The sequence below is a fragment of the Gavialis gangeticus genome, unplaced genomic scaffold, assembly GCF_001723915.1.
Source record: "Gavialis gangeticus isolate Ggan-Ray unplaced genomic scaffold, GavGan_comp1, whole genome shotgun sequence".
Lineage (NCBI taxonomy): Eukaryota > Metazoa > Chordata > Crocodylia > Gavialidae > Gavialis > Gavialis gangeticus.
The window spans coordinates 3,028,344-3,046,860 of record NW_017728992.1 but is presented as its reverse complement, the minus strand read 5'-3'; the positions used below and the strand labels follow the sequence as shown (position 1 = coordinate 3,046,860).

The following is an 18,517-nucleotide window of genomic DNA, read 5'->3' as shown; positions in this document are numbered from 1 at the left end:
TTTTTTTTTTTTTTTTAAAGCCCCATGCTCAGCATCTCCTGCCGGGGGGGGGCAGGGTTGGTGATCCTCACTGACCTCCACTGCCTTGTGCTGCATGGGGCGGGGGGCTCTGCCACAAGCCCCCAAAAGCCCCAACAGCTGCTGTAACAGCCAGTGAGTGTGGGGCTTTTTTTTAAGAGCCAGGATGCTGGGTTGGAGCAGGGCAGCCATTATGGGGATGGGAGAGCAATTGGGGTGTGCTCAGGGGGGCTGGGGGAGCAGGCAGGGGGTGGGGCCTGGCAGGGGTCCCCCCGATCCCCTCCCAGCCCCCTACTTACTCCAGCTTCCTGTGGCAGCGAGTGGGGGCTGCCCGAATTGCCGAATTTTTCTCCAAATCTTTTTCCGAATTTGGAGGCTTCAAATCGATTCTGACTTTTTTATTGGTCTCCCAGTTTGATTTGGATTTGGAGATTCGGCTGCAGAATTGGGCCGAATCTCCTTCAAATCAAGTCAGCACTGGAAGCTTCACACAGCCCTAATAATTATGTGAGGAATATCATGTTTGGAGAGAGTTTAGATGAAGTCCTGTCATTTTTGGTAGTGTTCTATGGACCTAAAGCCCAGGTGTCAAAGATGAGACTGAATCCAGCCCAAGGTGTCCCTTCACCTGACCCTGGGGATCCTAAAAGGGCACGGAAGTGGGAGGTGGGGTGAGTAAGGGCAAGGGACACTGCGCTTTTTGTGGGTATGGAGCTTCATTGGGGGTGTGCACTGGCGACAAGGAGGCATAGAGGAAGGGTTGTTGTTTTAACTTCCGTTTCACCACTAAGCCTGCTGATGCAAGATCTGGATCTAGCTCAAGGCTCCTTGTGGTCTGGATCCAGCTTGTGAGGAGCTTTGCAATCCATGTCTGGCCCAGGTGGCTGCTTGAGGTTATCATCCCTGACCTAATGCAGTGTTAGTGGAATGATTGGTTTTCTTATATTTGGATTATGAATATTTTTTTATGGTAAGATCCACAGTTCTAACAGATCCAACTTTTGATCAATATAATTATTATAATCTTAATTCATGAACAGCATCAGTTGGCTATGGAGACACTATTTGCATATCATTGGTCATTACCATGAGATGACAGTTCTGGAGTCATGATCCAGTGATCACATTCTTGGTCAAGTATGATGCATTGTTCTCTATCCAACTTGTAGAGCAAAGGGGACTCTGTCACAAGACCCAATACTATCAATATTTGGTACTTAATTAGTATGCTTATTGAGTGGAGACTTGTAGTTGGAAAGTAAATGATTAAATAGGCGTGGAGTCTTTGGTTAGAGTAGATGGCAAGGCATAAATAAAGGTCTAAATAAAGAATTTCAGTTGCTAGAGCTTTCCCTTTGGCAATTTTCACAACTGATTTATTAAACCTACAGGAAATAAATAACTTTAAAAAAAGATATTCTTGGAGACCAGAAACTAGTGATTTTTGGGTGAGAGAAAGAAGAGGAGGAGGGACACAGATTGGGAGTTGGGGTGGGATGAACCTGGAATTGAATGGTCAAGGAGGCTAGGACTGAAATGAAAGCCCTGAGGAATGAGGGCTGGGACTAGGAACAGAAGCCAAGGTGGAGAAGAGACAGAATTGGGAGAAGAACTTGTAAGAGGGTCCAGGCAGAAGAAGTGATGTATGCACCAATAGCAAAAGAATCTGTACACAGTAGAGCACGCTCTTCTCCAGAGTATGTATTGGAAATCAGAAATCCTGAGTCCTACCATTCCCATGTGTCGCAGGGCACTAAGGTGTCTGCTCCTATTAGGGCAGAGGTTGCCCGGGGAGGGACCAGGCAGTTTAGTTCCCTGCCAGCAGCCGAAGGGGAAGGAGCCTTCAGGAAGGAAGGGCTCAGAGATGCAACAGCCATTGGATACGCTACCCTTAGGGCTAATGGGGTACCAGGAGCCAATAAGGTACCCTCACCTACAGGCACCCAGTATTAGAGAAGGAGTTTTACTCTTAAAGGGGCAGAGCATGCCTTGCACTTTGTTACGTTATAGCCCAGGGGCTCGTGTTTGATTGCTGTTGCTTGTTTGCTGTCTGATAACACCGGTGGTTTGGGTGAGGCTATTTGGGGAAGGAGGAGGACTCATTGGGGGCCCATGGGGGGCCCACTGCAGCGTGGGGACCCAGGCGCCAGAGAGGGCACAGCATTTGGGGGCACAGAGCCCAGCGTCAAGGGGCGCAGAGACAAGGGCTGCGGAGAGCCCGGTGCTGAGGGGCGCAGACAAAGATAGAGGGTACCTGTAGGGCAAGACTGGCACAGTTAAGGAGCCTAGGGGTAACACGGCCACTCCTAGGGACCCCACCCTGCTACACTGTGATAAAAGCAAGTACCTATGGAACCTACGGGCAAAGCGTCTCATCCATCTCTAGTGCTAGTCCACACAGAAGATAACAATCTGATACTGCTGTTTGTTACTCTGTATGATGGCTCTCAAGATTATGACCTTGCTGATGACCCATACGCATGTGAATATCAATATAATGTCATTACTGAATTCCTGTTTGTTCAAATTTCCTGTTATCACAAACCAAGAAGCTTACCCACAAAAAATGTTTAAAGAATAATATTTAGGTTGCAATGTCAAACACTCAGAATTTAGGTTATTCCAAAAATTAGTGTTGCTTGTGCAATTTTAATTTGTCCTGCTTGTGCATACGCATTAAGATCCAGTCATTAGGTATATATTGTTAACCCCGTTAAGTATACAGGGTCAGTCTGCTCTGAAGATATCAAGAATGAGCAATGATGGAGACCCTTGTCCACAGGACCCCTGCCTCAAGTTGCAGGTGTTGGAAACTGTAGCCAATGAAGAGGGGATTTCAGGAAAGGAAAAGACCTGTTCAGGGTGTCTGAATGATGGGAACTGGGTTCTAATTGTGTGCCTGCCACATAGTTGGTATGTGATGTTTGCAAGCCTCAGAGATCATCCTTTAGGTGGTCACTAATTATGGGATACTTCTGAGCCTGGGGTGTGATTTTGAATTGCTGAACCATCACAGCAACCATTTAAATCAATGCAAGCTGTATTTTGAATAGAATATTATAATGATAAGATCTCTTAAAACTGAGGTCTTAAGTGTCTCAAATTGGTCAGCCAACAACAGTGGATCATTTTCACCTTAATCATCTTTCACTTTAGCTCCCTCTCTGTAAAATACCCTCCCCCCATCACAAACAGATACAGGTAGTCCTTGACTTGCGACATTTTGAGTTAAAGTGTTTCACACTTACAACGTTTATAAATTCACACCATGCATGACTGACTGGTGCCTCCTGAATCTGGGGGGGGTACCCGCAGAAGCCACTGACCTTGTTGGGGGGGCACCAGTCCTACCAACAGCATCAGTGTTGGCCATCGGGGGGCATTGGTCCCATTGGGGGGCACGTGCAGCCCCATGCACCTCCTACCAGTCGTCTGTGACACCCTTTTCAACTTTCTGTCGTCAGTTTCAACTTTACAATGCTTTATCCAACACCATGCCACTCCAGCGAACAAGTTCGCTGTGTTGCCCATCTCCCTGGAGAACACCTGTCCAAACTTCCTTGGACACTTTTTTTTAAGAAAGCCTACAAGACTCCAGAGAAACCTGCAGCCAAGACTCTCCTGAGAAGACTCCAGCCAAGAGCCCTTCAAAAAAGTTGGGCAAAGTCACCTCAAAGAACTCCTTCCAAATCAATATGATTACTATTTACAATATAAATACATCAGTGTAGCTATATTACTCATCTATAATTGATTGAGTACAAAATTCTGGGTTATTTTTGGTGAAAATAGGGTATCGGGCTTTGGTTCAGGAATCAATCTCCCATTTGTAACATTTTCCTATGGGAAAATCGGTTCCAAGTTACAATGTTTTGACTGAAGATGCGGTTTTCAGGAACCAATTATGTTGTAAGTCTGAGGACTGCCTATATTGTACTGGGGTGTTCTGAAGATAAATGAATTAATATTTCTGCTAACATCATAGTAATGGGTGTCATAGGAAAAGCCCACAAGGAAATGTATTATCTTTTGCAAAAGGGAGATGAAATAGAACATACTGTTATTATGCCTCCCTCTTCTTTAGCCTATATAATCCTTTATTTTGTACTTTCATATAGGTTTACCCCTCATATAGATGAAAGAGTAGGGGAAATATCAATGTGGATTTAAAAAATACAGATCCACTGTAGATTTATTATTTTCAATCATAAGTTGTATGATAAAAGATGAGAATATTTTCCAAATATACATAGTTTCCAAAGATTTTAAGAAAACATGGTAATATATTGCAAGATGATCTTTGTGTTGCAATGAAAGAATTTGAAATCCATAATAAAATTATTCAGATGACACAATTTTTGTGTTTCTAAAGTAGAGTATGAGTAAAAAGTAAAATGTGCCCTATTTGACATTGGTATGCGATTAGCAGAGGGAGATATGACATCTCCAGTACTCTTTCATATGGCTAAGGAAAACATGATATTAATGTGAAAGTCTCAGAATATGGTGAATTGAAATAGCCTGCACCAACTCTTAAGGTATCCTAAGTGAAACAGAAGATATGACACACAGTTTGGTTATGAATTTTGAGTGCATGCCAAGAAAAATAGGGTGTCTGATGTGAGAGAGTCTTGAATAATCATACCTAGCAGCTGGTGATATCAACAGATCCGGAAGTGTGAAAATGTGTAACTGTTAATTGCTTATAACACTTTGGTGGCAGGAAATTAAGGCTTATTTAGAGCAGGCATGCCTACTCTTTGTCTGCAGAAAGGTTTTTGTGCCAAAGAACTACTGAGATTTGTTTCAGATGCATATGACTATTATAATGGATATTAACCTAAGGATTAAGCTCATTTTTGGGTCAGTAAGAGAGAATATGAGACAGGTTCTGTTCCACCTGTTGCATGACTAAGTGGACTTGCCTAAATGCAATTCTATTTCACCCTGTTCAAGTCCCTGAAAAACAATGCATCCATTAATGCATCTACTTTCACTTGGTAACACACTGTCATCTTACCTTTTAAGATTAAGTCACAAAAAGTCCGTGAAGAAAAGGACCAATGTTTGCCTGAACCTCTTCTCAGGACCTATCTACATGTTACACTTAAGACATGATTAACCAGTTAATCATGGTTTAAGTTGTCACTCAGGCACACGTTCAATCAATTAATGGCATGATAAAAGGAGGAATAAGCCATAAAGTTGCTTCACAAAATATGTATAATAACTTTGGCTTGTTCCTGTTATTCCATTAACTGAATGTATGGCCAGGGGCACCGTGGCTGGAAGCTCACATAAGTTGTGGTCTCCCAGCCATGGGGATACCTGGAGCACCCCTGTGGCTGGGAATTCGTGTCAACTGTGGTCTCTCAGCTGTGGGGACCCCTTGTGATTCCAGGCTCCCTCTGCATCAGCAATAAAGTGTGATGGGATCTGATTCATTACATGTGGGTGGCAGGAGGCATGACTGTGCAGATCATGCATCAAATTCCATCACACCTTACCTTAATGCTAGAGGAGACCTCAGGGACTTGACTAGGGCATAGATGCCTGGAATGGATAGTGGCCATATGAAGAAGATCTAGTTAGAAGATCTCTAAAGAGCAGTCTCCTGGAAGACTATCTTTATGGGATTCAATTGAGCAAGATTTATGGACTCTTGATGTGAATTATCAGCAATGGGAATACTATGTCTTTGATAAAATGGTGTAGAAGCAAATTGTGAAGGTGTACACAGTCAGAGAGCAGCAATAGTATTTGTCAGAGCCATATTCAAAGAGTGTGCCATGAGGCTGTTGTAACAGGGAGCCAGTGATTCCAGAGGAAGCAGGCTTTTAGAATGACCCCTGTGTGAGTTAACAGAAAGTTAGGACAAAGACTACAGGCTGTAGATTAGGCAGCCTTGGGAGCGGGGCAACCCATCAACTCAAAAGGCAAACAACTGAGGCTGGGAAATAATAGCTGGAGCTAGATAAGAGCATGTGCTGAGGCAGGAGAGCAGAGAGGTATTAGAGATTGGCAAGAAGATCAGCAGCTCACTGGGGAATCCTAGCAGTGTAGCTGGACTCTTGGAAGCAGGGCAGTGAGGCTAGGGATGGACAGAGCCTGAATTGATTCAATCTTTGCAGGTTAGTCTAACTTGGCTAGGCTGAACCAGTTTGTACTGGTGCCAGCACCAGTTTGTGCTGCACCTCACAGACATCCCTTCTGGACTGAGGAAATGCAGGCACATGCCTGCAGTGGCTCAGACTAGAAGGTGGGGGGTGCTAGAGCAGTCCTCACTCCTTTCCATAGTGCTGAGCTGGGGGAGAGGGTTTGGCCAGGCCCTGGCAGGACACTTTTATTAGGGAGGGGTGTCCCCCCCACTTGTTGATAACAGAGCATTTATCAGCTTTGTTACCAACATGCATCATCCCATCAGAGAACAAAAGCCTCTCATTAGCCCAAGCTCTTCTTAAATTACTTTTCCCAAGGAAGGAATGGAGGGACATTACCAGATACCTGTTGATTAGCTCCAAAAAGCCCTAAGCAGACTGTCCTGTCTGCCTTTGTCCTGTCTGCCTTACACAGACACCTCTCAGCATTAGCTAGCATACCACATGCTGGGGCGGGGGAAATCTCTGCTTGAGCAGGGATGGGGATGTGGCACAGGGGAAGCCAGGCAGATGCTCAGATGCTGCTGCGCTTGCTGTCTCTGCTGGCAGTCCAGCTAAGGAGCAGAGGGGTGGGGCCACCCTATTTCTGGTGCAGAGAGCCCCACCATCTGGGTTAAGTTAAGTTAAACCAGGAAAGGGTCTGGGACAGAAGTTCCAGAAATCGGTTTGACCCAAATCAGTTAAGTCTGATACTACATTCAACCAGGTTTATCTTGAACCGGTTTGAGACATTTTCAGACTGGTTTATGTGCACTGAATGTCTGTTCTGTTACAGGTTGAAACCAGTTTCTGATCACTTTAAATTGGTTTACATGTAATGTCTGTCCCTAGGCTGAGGGAACCCAGATTGGGGCTGCCCAGAAGAAGGTTAATTTACTCCAATGGGGGAACATAGCTGGGTTAAAGTGAAAGAACAGTTTCTTTCAGTTGTATGATTGCCCGAGCCAGACTGCTTAAGTTAAAGTGACAGAGTACCTATTTTTGTTATATAGCATTTAAGAGCTGAGGGCAGGTGTATGTTTAGGTTGAGGCATGAGTCTGATTAGTTGTTTTTGTGATTGGTGGTTTGGGTTTTGGACTATCAGGGAGGAGGAGGTCCCAGTAGAGCCCTGGAAGGGGCAGAGTGCAGGCCCAGAGCAGGGCAGAGACAGGGCTGAAGAGCCCAGAGATGGGCCAGAGAGCCAGAGGAAATGAGAAAAGGGCTGGAGCTTCAGTTGAATGTAGTATTATTCTTTTAGGTTTATCATGGTGGACTGGGGCTAGAAGGCCCTGCTAGAGAAGAGGGGCAGAAGCCAGGGGGCTAAGGCCCCAACAATAAAATACAGGCCTGAGGAAGCCTGATATTGGACTAGTGTTAGGTGCCCACTGAAACAATTAAATGGTAACACTTGTGAGACATGGGCATAGCTATAGGGGAGGTTGGAGGCTGTGAATGAGACATTAAGGCACAGGAGTTTTGAGAGTCCCTGGACATTGCCCATAAAGCACTTAAGACTGGGTCTAGCCAAGAGAGAGGGGTATAGAGGTGGAATAAGTGGTTCTCCGGGATCCTGGGCAGCTTCTTGGCAATTATTTTCTCTCAAGAAACATCAAAACCATGGCAGGTAAAGGAAAGATGAGATCCCAGGAACTGGTTAGATGGGGCTAGTACAAAGGTCACTAGGGGGCTCTACTATGCATCGTGACCTCAGCCTGCTAAAGCTGTGTACTGAGGAGAGAGGAGAAAAACAAAATCTGAAGTAAGCACCTCCCAATTTGTGGGGTTAAAAATGACGTGGGGTAATTTCTGTCCCCGTATTTTGGCCCGTGAAAAAGGTTGTTTGCGAAAGGAGGAGGGGTCACCTTCATGAGGAAGATCTATCTAATTTTTTTCATAAGGTAGTCTATCGCTATATTATCTGAGCAGCTGGCCTATTGCAGAGGAATTTTATTTCCCCTCATCTCCCCACTCCCCCCATCTTTAAAAAGATCCAGCTTTTTTTGGTAAAATGCATTAGAGTTAACATATTGATCTAAAGATGTTCCCTATTACCACAGTCTCAATTCTCAGATACTTTGTACAATGCTTTAGGACACGAAAGAATAATACTACATTCAACTGAAACTATGGAGATGAAATAAGAATAGGTAGAATGTACCATTTTCCTTTATCTTGCACATCAGGCATTTCCTGTTTTCATCATAGCCTTTTATAGACTAAAGTCATCAGATGTTAATAAAGCAAAGTTCCTTTTCCCTAATTATGCAGTATAATTGGAAATTGTGGGCCAATCTCCATAGTGACAACAGAACATTTATCTAATTAGCAGTTTGCCTTTTGGCATTGCTTTGAATAAATTAGCATTTAATTTGATATGTTGGACTAGTGGGAAAAAGTTTCCCAGAGTAGTGCTTAGCCTCATTTCTCTTTTTTCTCTGAAGAACATAATTTCAAATTTATATAGGTTGATATTCCTTCTTAGTCGTAAAGATTCAAGCTTTAATGTTATAGCACATACAGCTTGTTGTACTTAAAGCGTAGCTTTTTTATCCCTAAAATTGGGAATAAGAAAGTGCTAACGTGCATCTTTCCATTTAAATGTCTTCTCCCCAGAAGAAAGGAGAGAGAGGACTTTGGTTCATGAAACACTTGGTTTTTTCCCCTCAAAGAAAAATGAACAGGAATTAACTTTTCTTCCAATCCATCTATATGTTAGTTCAGTTGAACAGTTTACCATTTCAATTACTTTGAAAAAATCAAAAGTTACTTAATGTAAGTTGATGAAGTTGCAACATCGCTTTTGTTTCTTGATTCAGATGGTTACCCTGACATAAGTTGGAAACATGAGTCTCTGAGGGCTTTAGCTGCAAGTATGAGTGTATATGACAGTGAAGGTGTAAATAGACTCAACATTTCTCCTGAAAGAAAACCTTTTGTCCTGAATCCTACTGAAGTACCAGTCCATTGTCCTGCCTATCTTGTATACTTGTAAAGTATACAAGATAAAATGTGCTAACAGTTTTTTTGGGATAATGCTGCATATATTTAAGTTAATCACAGCTCATTCAAGTTACTCACCAGTCATTCCAGGGTCAGGCTGTGGGCTTTCCCTAGCCACTGACTGGCTAAGGATTAGCAGTGCATCTTGGAAGAGCTACACATGTAAAGGGCTCTGCTGCTTCTCTTTTGGCCAAGCTTTTGAGCCATAGGTGTTCCAAGGTAAGGTGGAAAATGTCATCTCTTAAGTGACTCCTGCAGGAAATTATGTATTGATATTGGTGTTCAAGTCAGAGTGACTCTTTATCCTGCTTTGTTGAAAGGACAGTGGGTGTATTGTGAAGCCTGGTGTTTGGTGGAGAAGTTAAAAATAAGTGATTAACTAAGACCATGTTTCTTCCTCTTCTGGTTTAAAAACATGGGAAATAATGTGAAGGAAAGGCAGCATCTTGGAGATTATGATCACAAAGAATGTCATGTTTTGAATTTTGTTTTACAGCTTGATGACTGCACTCTTCAGTTGTCCCATAATGGTACCTATCTGGATTTAGAATCCACTTTAACAGAACAAAGGGATGAATTGGAAGGCTTCCAAGAAGATGCTGGGTAAGTAGAATATTATCAAATTTCAGTAGGCAAGCACACTTATCACATAATATTGAGATGATAGAGATGTGGATACGTAGTCTAGTGCTCTGAGACAAGATCTGAAATGCAGAAAAGACTAAAAGCTGTCTTTTCCCTTTATTTATTTATTTATAAAGTACTCAAAAGCACCTGCCTCCAAATCCCTTTCCAGGGATAATGAGTTTGTTCTCTATCATTGGTAACATTTGTGTCTTCTTTAGAAAGTGCCACTTAGGTGTTTGAAATGTTTCAGGAGTAATATTAAAAAAGAAAAAGTCATTTCTGTACTTTGTTAGAACTCTATGGTGGGGTCGTGGTATGTGTAATTCAGCATTATCGATACTCTCTTTGGGAGACAACCTTGGTTACAACATTGTCTACCATCATAACTGCTATATACCTGTTACCAATTCTTTACAGTTTGAGAACACAGAATCTTAGCTATAATCAGCTATAATAATACATCAATAAATACATAAAGTTTGGCATCAAATTGATTGTCACTGGGCCTTTGGGTAATTGTTTAACATAGCTTTCATTAGGGCTTTTTTCTCCCTGGTATTATAATGAACAATCCATGCCAAATATTGTCTTTCTGTACTGCATTTGTGCATCCCTGTTAACTTATTGGATTGGATGTTTGCCATGAAGGGCAGTTTTTTATCTTGATGTGGTACTGTCGATGATAGACATTACCTTTTTTGCCTACTATTTGTTACTCAGATAAATGAACTGACTACAAACTGGTCTAACCTTTCTTGACCATACAAAAAGCAACAAAAGTCAGTTGAAGACTGGAGGTCTTCAATAAACATGGAAGCATTCTAATCAGTATAAAGTGGGATATTTGATGATCTTGTAAGCTGTGAAATTGCGAGGGTATGGGAGTAACAGAAAGAACATTTAGACAGACATGGAAGTGCATATAAAAATGCATATGTATTAAAAATGCCAGGCCATTTTTGAAAGATAAAGGAATAATTATTAGAAATGAATCAAATTAGGTCATATAGCCATATCTTTAAACAAACAGGTTCCCTTTATCATTTTGAGAAAGTGGTCTCATTTTACTTTGATACAGTGTCCTACTATACAAAATGTTCTGCTCTTTTCTACTCTGAATTTCTGTTTCTGTGAAAAAATCAAAAGTCACTTAGTTGATGAAGTTGCCAACATCACCCATATCTTTTGTTTCTTGATTAATTAAAATAAGTAATGTACTTTTGGATGGTATGCCCACTCAACAGTTTGTAGAGAAATGTCTGTCTCTGTGTAAATGACCAGTAACAATTTAATTTGAAACTAATTTGGTCTTATTAAGCAGTTCCTTTGGCACTGTTCAAATAATAATGTAAGACAAATCTGAATGATAAATGTGTCCCACTGAAATATAGTGAGCACTAAAAATCATATTGAATTTCTTGTGTGACTGAAAGATATGAGAAAATTAATTTGCTGTTCAAAATCAGACAAATTTCTTTCTTAGCCCCGTTGTACTTTATCCTGCGATGATAACTGCCTAAATGAAAGGGTTGTAGTTCTACTGCATGTTGGAATTTAATAAAAAAACTCAACCCCGCCCCCTTCCTGTTTAAGGAAGAGCATGACATTTTCAGGGTCTCGCTGTAATTGTCATACATGTGTGTGAGTTGTGAGGTCAGATTTTCCCAACTTTCTATCCTTAATGTTGACTTCTCTTTTGTACTTTTAACTCCGTTGCTGTTGTTATCTGGCACCAATTTTAGCAGGTTGGCAGTTACAAGGCCTCGTAATTGCCTTTTATGCCAAATTTGGGATTGAAAAATAACCTCTGTTTCATTTTGCTTCTCACTCCTTTGGGGCCAATTAAAACAATGCAATAAATTCCTACTGCATTATGATTTTATTTCTCACAGAAGTGTCTGTATTGGGGGAAACATTCTGAAAAAAAAGTCCACTAAAGACATATGTATACTGTGATCTAGAAATGTAGTTGTATTGCAGTAGCTTGTGTTACATAGCTAAATTGTTTATCAATTGCTAGGCACTACAGGGCATCCACCTAACATTCTATTCTCTGTGTGCTGTACTCCCCAACTTCTGGTAGGCACTGACCTTTTATTACTACTTTTCTTGCTTAGAAAAAGAGAGAATACGCATCTCCCTCAAAGGAATATAGAGACTAAATAAATTTGTCTGTGTAAAGCATACTCATGTCCTTGGACAGAAGGTGCCATCTGAATACAAAGTATTATTTATTAGCATTTTAAAGGAAACATTATGGGACTATCCTGCAGTCCAGTGAGACTGTGAAAGTGATTCATTTTTTAAGCTATGATACAATGGGCCAAATGTACAGTTGGTTTCAGTGAAGGTATGCTAATTTACACCACCTGAAGCTTGTTTCAGAAACTTCAAAGATCATACTCCAGATCCACAGTGGTGTAAACAGGAATAGAATTTGACTGTCTGGGACTATGCAAGTGATTTTTCAGCTCATGTCAGCTCCTGTGAGTGAGTTCATCAGGGAGACTGTGATGTGAGAGACAGCTATATCACAGGAGTCTGATTTCACTCCAAAGGCAGAATTCTGTTTCACCTAGTAAACAAAGTTTGGCTTGCAACCGATTCTGAGTTATCCAACTAATGTGTAGGTGCAATTCTGTTACTACCTGTGGGCACCTACATGCCACCATCACAGGAATTGGGAGATATCATCTGTGAATCTCTGAAGGGTGATCCTGTGGAATCAATTAAAGACCTATTTGTATACTTTTACTTAGGACTAAATTCAAAGTTCTATCTTCTAGGGTGAATTACACTAATTTATTAGTGCAGTTGAGTTCTTTACATTTTTCTACTCTAATATACATTTTTTTTCTCAATTTCCGTGCGGTTGTAGTCACCTCCATTAAACCTATTTTCTGTATTATTCTTTGCTATTGAAATACTTACTTGTCAGGTCCTGGCATGTGATTGTATTTTAATGTTATACTAAATCAGATCAGACCCCAGATAACGTTCCTTGTTTGTTCAATATTCTCCTGCAGTTGTGGGTTACACATTAGGTGTTTGTGAAAGAAAGTGAGAAGTATGAATATGTCTTTTCGGTGGAAAGCACTCATTGCTTGTGGAAAAGCACACTCCTCTTGTTCTTGCATTGTCAGCTTCTGTGGTCAGCATGGATCCTGGTCAGGTATGGTGTGAGCCCCTTGTTATTATGGGTGGGGTGATTGGTTACAGTTGAATTTGGTACTTGAAGCAGACAAAACCCCTACTTGTTTGTGAGTCACTGTCATTGTTAAATATGTGCTTGTGTGGAGAAAAGAATGGAAACTCATTCAAGCACAACTGCATGGTCCATCAGAGAAAATCATCACTCTGAAACATGGTAACATAGCAAAAATGGCACAATGCCTTAGGACAGGAATCGGCAACCTGCGTTCAACCTGCAGAGACATTTGTTCCAGCTGGTGGAAATGGGGTTTCAATGGCATACGATAGCATTCACTTCCATGGGGAGAAGTGGTAGTGGGTAGGTGCTTTCCCAAGCACAAATCCATTAAACAGTATCCTAGCCTAATTTTTTTTTCTTTAAATGCCTGTCCAAATAGGAAGGTTTTGCAGTGCTTACAAAAGATGTTCAGGCTCTGGCAGGTCTTAGGAAGAGGAGAGCTCCAGAGTTGGAGATTGACAATTGAGAAAAACCTCCCAAGTGTTCTTGCCAAGTGGACTCGGTGCTTTGGTAACACTTGCAAGAGGTTGTCTTTGGCTGTTCCAAGGGGTGGAAGGCAGAAGGAGGTCCCTTAGATATAAAGGGCCCAGGCTGTTTAGAGGTTTATAGGTGAAAACCAGCACCTTGAATTGTTCCCAGAAAAGCTATTGGGAGTGAAGACTCTGGAGTGGTGGAGCTATATGCTCCTGGCAGCCCATCCCTGTCAGAAGGTGAGCTGCTGCATTCTGCATGATCTTCAGCTTCCATACAGTCTTCAAAGGCAGCCCCATATAGACCACGCTGCAGTAGTTTAGCCTTGAGGTGACAAACGCATAGATGATGGTGGCCAGGTCTAAATCTGAAAGAAAGGGTCTCAGCCTTGTCTATCACCAGAGGGAGTTGGGGAAAGGCACTCTTAGCCACTGCTGCCACCTGATGATCCAGGTGCGGCAAGGGATCCAGGAGCACCCTAAGGCTGTGTATGTGAGTAATAAGGAAGACAAAATCCCATAAATAATAAGTGTTCCAATTCCCCTTTTCCAGGTCACACAGTCTGCCCACCACCATCACTTCTCTTTTGTTTGGATTCAGTTTCAGCATAGGCGACTGGTAGGGGGTGCACATGCTCCCCCTGATGGGGCCGGTGCCCTCCCGATAGGGAACACTGATGCTATTGGTAGGGCTGGTGCCCCCAACTTAGTTCACCTTCAGTCAGTCCCCAACTGTAGCCAGGTACTTGGAAAGGACTGAGACTGTGGTGACAGGTCAGATGAGGAAGAGAGGTAGAGCTGGGTATTATAATAGTGATGGCAGCTCACTCCATACTTCCACAGTCTCACCCAGCAGTCTCGTATACACTTTGAGCAAGTGGGGTGACAGGTTAGAGCCCTGGAGGACCCCACAGAAAAAGTCACAAGGGAAAGATATAAGCACTTTCCAATCACCACCCTCTGGAACTTCCTTGCTAGAAAAGAGCAGAACCAGTAGTCCTTTAATTACCCACCAGGTCACATTAATTATTAAAATAGTCCTCTAAACACCCACCAGGTTATGTAAACACTTCTTCACAGCATCTCATGGTCAGCTGTATCAAAGGCTACTGAAAGATGTAGTAAACTCAGTAGTTTCTCATGTCAGCCTTGAGGCAAAGATCATTGACCACGGTCATGATTGCAGGCTGTGTCCAGGATGGAAGTGAGACTGACAAGGGTCCAGGAATCCAGTGGCATCCAGATATGCCTGGAGCTGTTGGGCAACCTAAGCACTATGCGGCAGGCTGGTTAATACACCACCTAAATCCCTAGTCTCTCCTCGGTCATGAGCACAATGTAGATGCACCCCATGTTGGGCAGGTTTGGCAATGGCTAACTTCTGTAACTTTTTCTCAAAGGCCATAGCCACTGTGCCCTCATGAGCTCCAGTCCTAGGCTGATGCAACACCAAGTATCCATCTGGAATCATCTGGGAAAACACCATCCTGGAGGCCTTATTCAGCGAGTTCTCAGTGATACATGCAAGGTTGACAACTGCATCCTGAATAAGATTGAAGATGACTGCAGTTTTACTAGTCACCAATCTAGCATTCATAGTAGTAGTGATAGCTTAGGGTTTCCACTGGCTGCAACTCCTACTGAGACAGAGGATGGGAAAGATAGAGCAACAGGGACCAACTTGCCATCTTTTGTGCCTCTCAGAGTATTTTTTTTCCCTCTGCCTTTCATGTGGTCCCAGTAGGCACAGTTGCCATCTCACTGATTCCTTTCCAGAGCTCACTACTTTCCTGTAACTCAGGGATGTCAAACATACCAACAGGCCATGGGAAGTCAGGGGGCGTAACTGTGGGAATGGCCTGCTGCAGAATCCAGGATCCTTGGGTCCCAGTGTTCATGGCAATCAGCAGCAGGAGGTGAATGAAGCTTGATGTAGCCTTTGGCCACTTCACCTGTTGCCGTTGCTGTGTCTCTGTCTCCCTAGCACAGGGCATGTGGCATCAAGAGGTCCATGCTCTGCTGCTGGTGCCACTGTATGCTCCAGGTTGGAGCTGGTGCTGTCATCACTGCTGCCACTTCTGCATGCTTTGCTGTTGTTGCTGCCACCATCGTGTACTCCAGGTTGAAGCCACGGTTGCAGCGCTGCTGTTTCCTTATGCCCTAGGCTGGATCTGGCTTTCAAGGAGTCGTACAGTCTAGATCCAGCCCGGGGTACAAGCTGAGTTTGACACCCTTGTGCTAACTTAGTGTGGATTCTACTAGGCCCCTGGGGCTGATAATACATGATTGCTTTACTGTAAAGAGCTGACAGTTTGACCAGTTGACTTCCTGTTGCCTCTGAGGCTTTTAATATGTTGGTTGAATTCCACTTTGGAATCCAAGTCCCATCCTTTTGAAGCACAGTCATATATGTAATCAGCCTTTGAGTGAGTCCATGTGAATGAGGGACTTCAGGTTTCCCTGAAGGTGAAATATTGATCAAATATGAACATTTCCTTTCAAGTGTGAGGAAACTGTTTGGATTTTGTCTACTATGTCCACTTTTGCACCTCTCTTTCACACATTGTAGACAGGTCAAATTTACTGTACAGATATCTTCATTGCATGTCTGGCAGCTCTAGCAGAAGAAACCACATTTTACCTTCCACTGATTCCCTGTGGTACTGGTCAGGTTCATTTAAGAATCCTGGTCCTACTCTTCAAAGCCCTTGGTTGTCTAATTTAAAGCTACCTCAGGACCCATCTACTAGGGCTATGTGAAACACCATCATTTCGTTTCAACATCCATTTCACCATTTTGAAGGGACAGTGTTTCATTTCATCATTTCGTTTCATTTCAAACCACTGTTCTGTACTGTTTCATCAAAACTATTTTGCTGTTTTGACATGTTTCGACATTTCACCCATAGGCTATAATGGGGAATCATGAAAATGCCTAAAACATTGTCATTTCTTGCCTGATTTGAATTACAATTGCAAGGACGGTAGGGCCTTCTGAGGGCATGAAGCCTTCCAAGTTTCAAAGAGATAGATGCAGAGGTTTCTTGGAAACTGCACCTTAAACTTGAAAAAGCAAAACTTGAGACACTTGCCAGCAGCAGAAGTCTTCTGTCATCTGGCTGCCAGATCTGGGGGCCCACACCCCTGGGAGGGCTGTGGGGCTGTGCTGGACTCCCCCCGGGGGTGTGGGCCCCTGGATCTGCACTGGATGACAGGAGGCTGCTGCCGCCACCTGGGACAGGCACTGGGCGCAGCCCTCACCCAGCACGGGGCAAGACTGGTGCTGTTGCTGGCCCCAGGAAGCAGCAGCAGCCTCCTGTCATGTGGCCCAGTGGCAGGAGACAGGGGAGAGCCAGGGCTGCGCTCCGAGCAGCTCCACAGCCCCACAGAGCTCAGCCAGTTGGTGGGAGGCAGAGCACAGCCCAGGCTCTCTCTGCCTTCTGTCACCAGGCTGAGCTTCATGCGGCTGGTGGAGCAGCTCGGAGTGCAGCCCTGGTTCTCCCCACCTTCCGCTGCCAGCCTGGCACCGTGCTGAGCTCCATGGGGCTGCAAAGCCACTTCGAGCACAACCCTGGCTCTCCCCTGCCTCCCACCGCCGGGGTGCTTTGAAACTTAAAACATTTTGAGTGCCCTCATTTCGTTTCAAAGCTTTTTGTTACATTTCGATTTTGCTGCTTTTAGTTCTAAATGCGTCAAAACAGCTTCGAAACGAAACACTCGGCAAAATTTTGCACAGCCTTACCATCTACCACCCTGATTTTTTTTTTGTTTTGTTTTTTGTTTTGTTTAGGAACTGGGTGTACAGGACATTCTTGATGTGAGCCCCTGAGCTATGACCTCCTTACTGATTATGAGGCAGGCTGCTTATCTTCCAAGCTTTATGCAAAACCACAAAGCAGCCTTTTTTACCACAGTCAAACTTCCACGAAAAACAAACAAACAAAAATCTTTGAGCTGATGAGAGTGATGACTAGAGGGGATTAAAAAGGCGAGAAAGTAGAGTCTAGTTTTGCAGTTCAGTTTTATGGATTTCTTATTTTGCTTTACTTCAGTTCAGCACACAGCACTGATTTGGGCTTTCGAAACAAATTAGGTGGGGGTATAGAAAAAGGAAAGGCGTATTACTTTTTCCTGAGGAAAAAAATGGTAATGAAGTTATATTCAATTTGTTAGTGAACTGTGAAGATTTTAATCCATAGTCAACAGTATTTTTTTAAACAAATCGTGAAAATGCATACTTAGTGTTTGATAATAAACCACTTGAATGCACTGAACATAGTAAAAGTCTTTTCTGGGTAAGTGCCATCAATTGCTGCACAATCTAAACTTTTATTTAAAAGAATGATTGCCTTGGGCTGTGAAGAAACCCGTGAACCTGTGCAGTATTGTCTTTCAGATTCTGCAGATTTTGCTGCTGCTGTAGCTGCTGGTCAGACTTTTTTGCATGAGTGTAAATTAAACTGGAATTAGGCATTTTTCAATGCGTTTCTTCTTGAAATAGTTGTAGTGTAGAACTAGGCACTGGGTCCTTCTACTGAAGCAAAAGATCCAGAAGTGGACACTTGTTTAATATATTGTAACCTGAAGACCCGGGCTGTGTCTAGATAGGTGAGCACGTGCTGCAGGTCCAAGGGGGCAGATGCTGTCACAGGTGGCAGCAGGTCACAGCCAGGCAGCAGTCCTCGCTGCCAGACTGCTACAGTGGGTAGAGGGTGCAGGGGCTACTCAGGGTTAGGGTTGCTTCAGCAGTCCAGCTGGGACAAGGGGCAAGCATCCCCAGATTTCAACTGGCTGGGTCTCAGAAGCTCCTGAGGGCAAGTAGCCCTGAGCTGCTCGCAAGGGCAGCTTTTTATAATTCTGGGACCAGCACAGGTGTCAAATGATTTATTGATATATTTACAATTTTAAAGGAAGGTGAAGCCTACGAGTGCCTCTGTCAGCATAATAAAATAAATTCTAAATATCTATACACTTTGGTGTTTGATTTTTTTTTTTTTTTTTTTTTTTTATGAAAAAAAACAGAGATTTTTTTCCCCCTTTTTTTCCCCAGATA

General features: G+C 43.1%; 1 protein-coding gene across 3 annotated transcripts in view; it reads left to right on the top strand.

The window, feature by feature from the left end:
• FHOD3 (formin homology 2 domain containing 3) overlaps positions 1–18,517 on the top strand; it is a 783,635-nt gene that overhangs the window by 44,114 nt on the left and 721,004 nt on the right. For all 3 annotated transcript variants that reach the window (XM_019520693.1, XM_019520685.1, XM_019520696.1), the window contains exon 2: positions 9,653–9,759. In XM_019520693.1, the coding sequence (XP_019376238.1) occupies positions 9,653–9,759 (107 nt within the window). The remainder of the gene's footprint in view (positions 1–9,652; positions 9,760–18,517) is intronic.